General features: G+C 44.9%; 1 protein-coding gene across 1 annotated transcript; it reads left to right on the top strand.

Annotated features, from left to right (window-relative positions):
• Window positions 1-596: 596 nt before the first annotated feature.
• Window positions 597-2,423, top strand: LOC120042561 (dynein regulatory complex protein 9-like). The gene is made up of 3 exons (XM_038987388.1): window positions 597-712; window positions 1,309-1,455; window positions 1,611-2,423. Exons 2-3 carry the CDS (start codon window positions 1,327-1,329, stop codon window positions 1,845-1,847), a joined length of 366 nt encoding a protein of 121 aa, XP_038843316.1. The 5' UTR covers window positions 597-712; window positions 1,309-1,326; the 3' UTR covers window positions 1,848-2,423.
• Window positions 2,424-3,347: the final 924 nt, after the last annotated feature.

Here is a 3,347-nt window from a genome sequence, read left to right as displayed (position 1 = left end):
TCAGCGTAGTGTCCAGAGCATGGAGGCGCTACCAGGAGACAGGCCAGTACATCAGGAGACGTGGAGGAGGTGTCATATATACATATATTCATATACATAGCTCATAAATCAAGCACATATATTAAACATGATTTAGGTGGCCTAGGCTGATTTAGAGCCTGCTTGTGACCATAGGATTAAAGCTTGCACAACACACCCCATTGCTAAGACACAAGATTGTTGTTGCATAACACATGGTTCCCCATTTTGTCACAAAGACACTAACCGCACAAGACAGTATTAGAGCGCCAAACTAAACCGCCTGACTTAAGTAATTGCTCACATCCCTCTAATCAGGAAACCCCCTAGCCCCAGACAGTAACGGCCAGTTACAGTTCCCCTTATCTCATGACTCCTGGACACACAAATATTTCATCATCGCATGAACACACACACTTCACTCCCCTCTCTACTGGTCGGGTGCCAAGAGCAGAGGACTCTGCTGTGCACCAATGGGGCTACTGCTATGGCCAGAGCAGACCCGCCTCCAACTCTTCAGGACCAGTCAGAAGACCAACACGAAGAGCTGAAATCCACTCTGTCCAGCGTCTTGATTTGGTCTCTCTCTCAGGTAGTTATTCATCAACAGAGGCCAAAAAACATTTGTGAAAAACTGAACAGAGACACGACAACACAGACTGAAAATCTGCCAAAGAGCTGGACTCGTGTTTGTGTGAGTGAGTTATACTACATTATGCCAAATGTAGACTTAATAACATAGAAATTTCGATTTTATAAAAGTGGCCTTTTGTAATTCTCACCTTCACTGTAAGAAAAATGGCGGAAAAGGAAGTTGGAATGGAATGCTGGGAAATTCACGTAGTCGGTTACGACAGAAACGCATAATCAAAACATGTATTTATTTGTATCTAACTATTCAGCTGTCACTTTATTGCATTCTCGTACGTTTCACACAACATAATAATCAAAGTAGATAAGAATTTGTCATTTTTTGAAAACAATAATCAAATGTTGTGCGTTACCAGGGTAACCGGGGTAAACTACCAAGTGTGCTGCTAGACTAGCTAAACTATGCTCTAGTTAAACTACTGGCCTTTTATTGTCCATAAATATAGCTAGTAAACTTCAACACGTTCCGTGAAGACACGTAAGAAATATACCTAGCTACGAATCTGTTGATTGTGTTATTGAGCATTTTGCCCAGGATATTTTCTAACACAAAAATGTCACAGTTAGAAAACGGTATCGTTAGTAGCTAGCTAGATAGGTGATGTTGTAAATTGCTTGGCTAATTTCGCTCGAATTCAGTGATCACAGACCATCAGCATGCCGGTTCCTTTGTCTGGGGTAGAGCTGCTCAGAGTGTGTACAGTGCTCCAGGACTGTGCTGCAGAGCTGTCAGTGCTGGGTCACATCATGCCCGGCACCTACAGGGGTCGTCCAGAAGCTGATAAGGTATTATCTGATTATCCTCAGCTAACATTATACGCGGAGCTAATGTCAATTGGCTTTTTCAAGCCATGATGCGTCTTTAGCAAATTAATGGTATGCTTGCTATCTAAGCTGTAATTTTCTCCTATTCAGCCCGTATTCATATGTTTTTGTGGAAGTTTGTGTCAGCCGACATTGGACAGGTCCTTGAACAGCAGAAAGCGGCAGAGCAGAACCTGAAAGCAGCCCGTCAGTTTGAGAGAGAGTCTGGGAGACTGTCAGATGCCACCTGTGAGCTGCACAGATCCCAGAAGGAACTGAACCGCACACTAGAGAAGAACCCACTGTCCCCTGACAACCTGGCCAAGGTGCAGAGAGACAGGTGGGTTCCAGATAGCTCTTGTTCGGGGCTTTAGTGCACGTTCCGACTTGGACCAGAGCTAGGTTCCAGACAATTTAATAAAATAGAAGCCCACAACTCTGTGCTTCAAACAGAGATGTATTATGATTTATTATGCACACGAGACAACTTTTCAACTACTTAGCCAAGTTCGCACCCAGCCTCTCCAATGCTAATGCACCCCTGCATCAACTGCTAAAGCAGTCCAGTGAGTTTCTCTGGGACAAGCAACACAACATTGCTTTCCAAATGTGAAAGACTTGATCCCGAGAGAACCAGGACCAATCCTTGCCTACTACGACCCCGACAAAGAGCTCAGACTCAAAGTAGACGCGTCGAAGTATGGACTAGGTTCAGTGCTACTGCAAGAAGGAAAGCCCATCGGCTACGCTTCCAAATCTCTCACAGACTGTGAAATCAAATTGAAAAGGAGCTCTACGCCATTCTGTTCGGATGTAAACGTTTCCATCAGTACGTATATGGACGACAAGTCATTGTGGAATCCGACCACAAGCCCCTTGAGTCAATCATGAGGAAACCACTAGCCGCAGCCCCGCCAAGGCTACAGAGAATGATTCTTCAACTACAAAAATACAACTTCACAATCACTCACCGTCCAGGCAAAGACATCCCTGTCGCAGACACACTCTCCAGGAAGTGTCTTACCTATAAGGACAGCAGCCTCAGTGAAGGCATGGACATGCAAGTGCACACTGTGTACAGCAACTTACCAGTTAGTGACACAAAACTGAAGGAGATCCAAGCAGAAACAGAAAAGGACTCACAACTCGCACAGCTGAGGAAAGTCATACAGGATGGACGGCCTGAGGAGAGGAGAAAATGCCCTCAGAGCGTCTCAGAATTCTGGAACCATCCTGATGAACTATCACAGATCAACGGAATAATTTTCAAAGGAGAGAAAATCATCATTCCTACCAGTCTCAGGAAGAGATTTTGACAAAGATCCATGCTGGACACATGGGCTTGGAAAAGTGCAAACAGAGAGCATGGGACATTTTGTTTTGGCCCGGAATGTGCAAACAAATAGAGGACATTGTTGGTAAATGCGCCATATGTCTTGAACGACGCCCCTCAAACACCAAAGAGCCAATGTTACCTCACTGTATCCCAGACCGACCCTGGCAGGTCGTGGCAACCGATCTGTTCACCTGAAACAACGAGAACTACATCGTAACAGTTGACTACTACAGAAGATACTTCGAACTCGACAAGCTTCACAGCACCACATCTGCAGCTGTGATACACAAGCTGAAAGCAGCCTTTGCCAGGCATGGCATTGTAGAGACTTTAATATCTGACAATGGGCCCTGTTACAAATCAAATGAGTTTGAATCCTTCACAAAAGCATGGGAGTTTACACGTCACCACAAGCCCACATTACCCTCAAAGTAATGGCCTTGCTGAAAAATCAGTGCAGATTGCTAAATCACTCATGGACTAAGCAAAAGCAGACAAGAGAGACCCCTACCTCAGTCTCCTTGAATACCGCAACACT

This window comes from Salvelinus namaycush, unplaced genomic scaffold, assembly GCF_016432855.1.
Source record: "Salvelinus namaycush isolate Seneca unplaced genomic scaffold, SaNama_1.0 Scaffold71, whole genome shotgun sequence".
NCBI classification, from domain to species: Eukaryota; Metazoa; Chordata; class Actinopteri; order Salmoniformes; family Salmonidae; genus Salvelinus; species Salvelinus namaycush.
The sequence above is the reverse complement of the archived record's forward strand: the minus strand, read 5'-3'. Positions and strand labels throughout refer to the sequence as shown.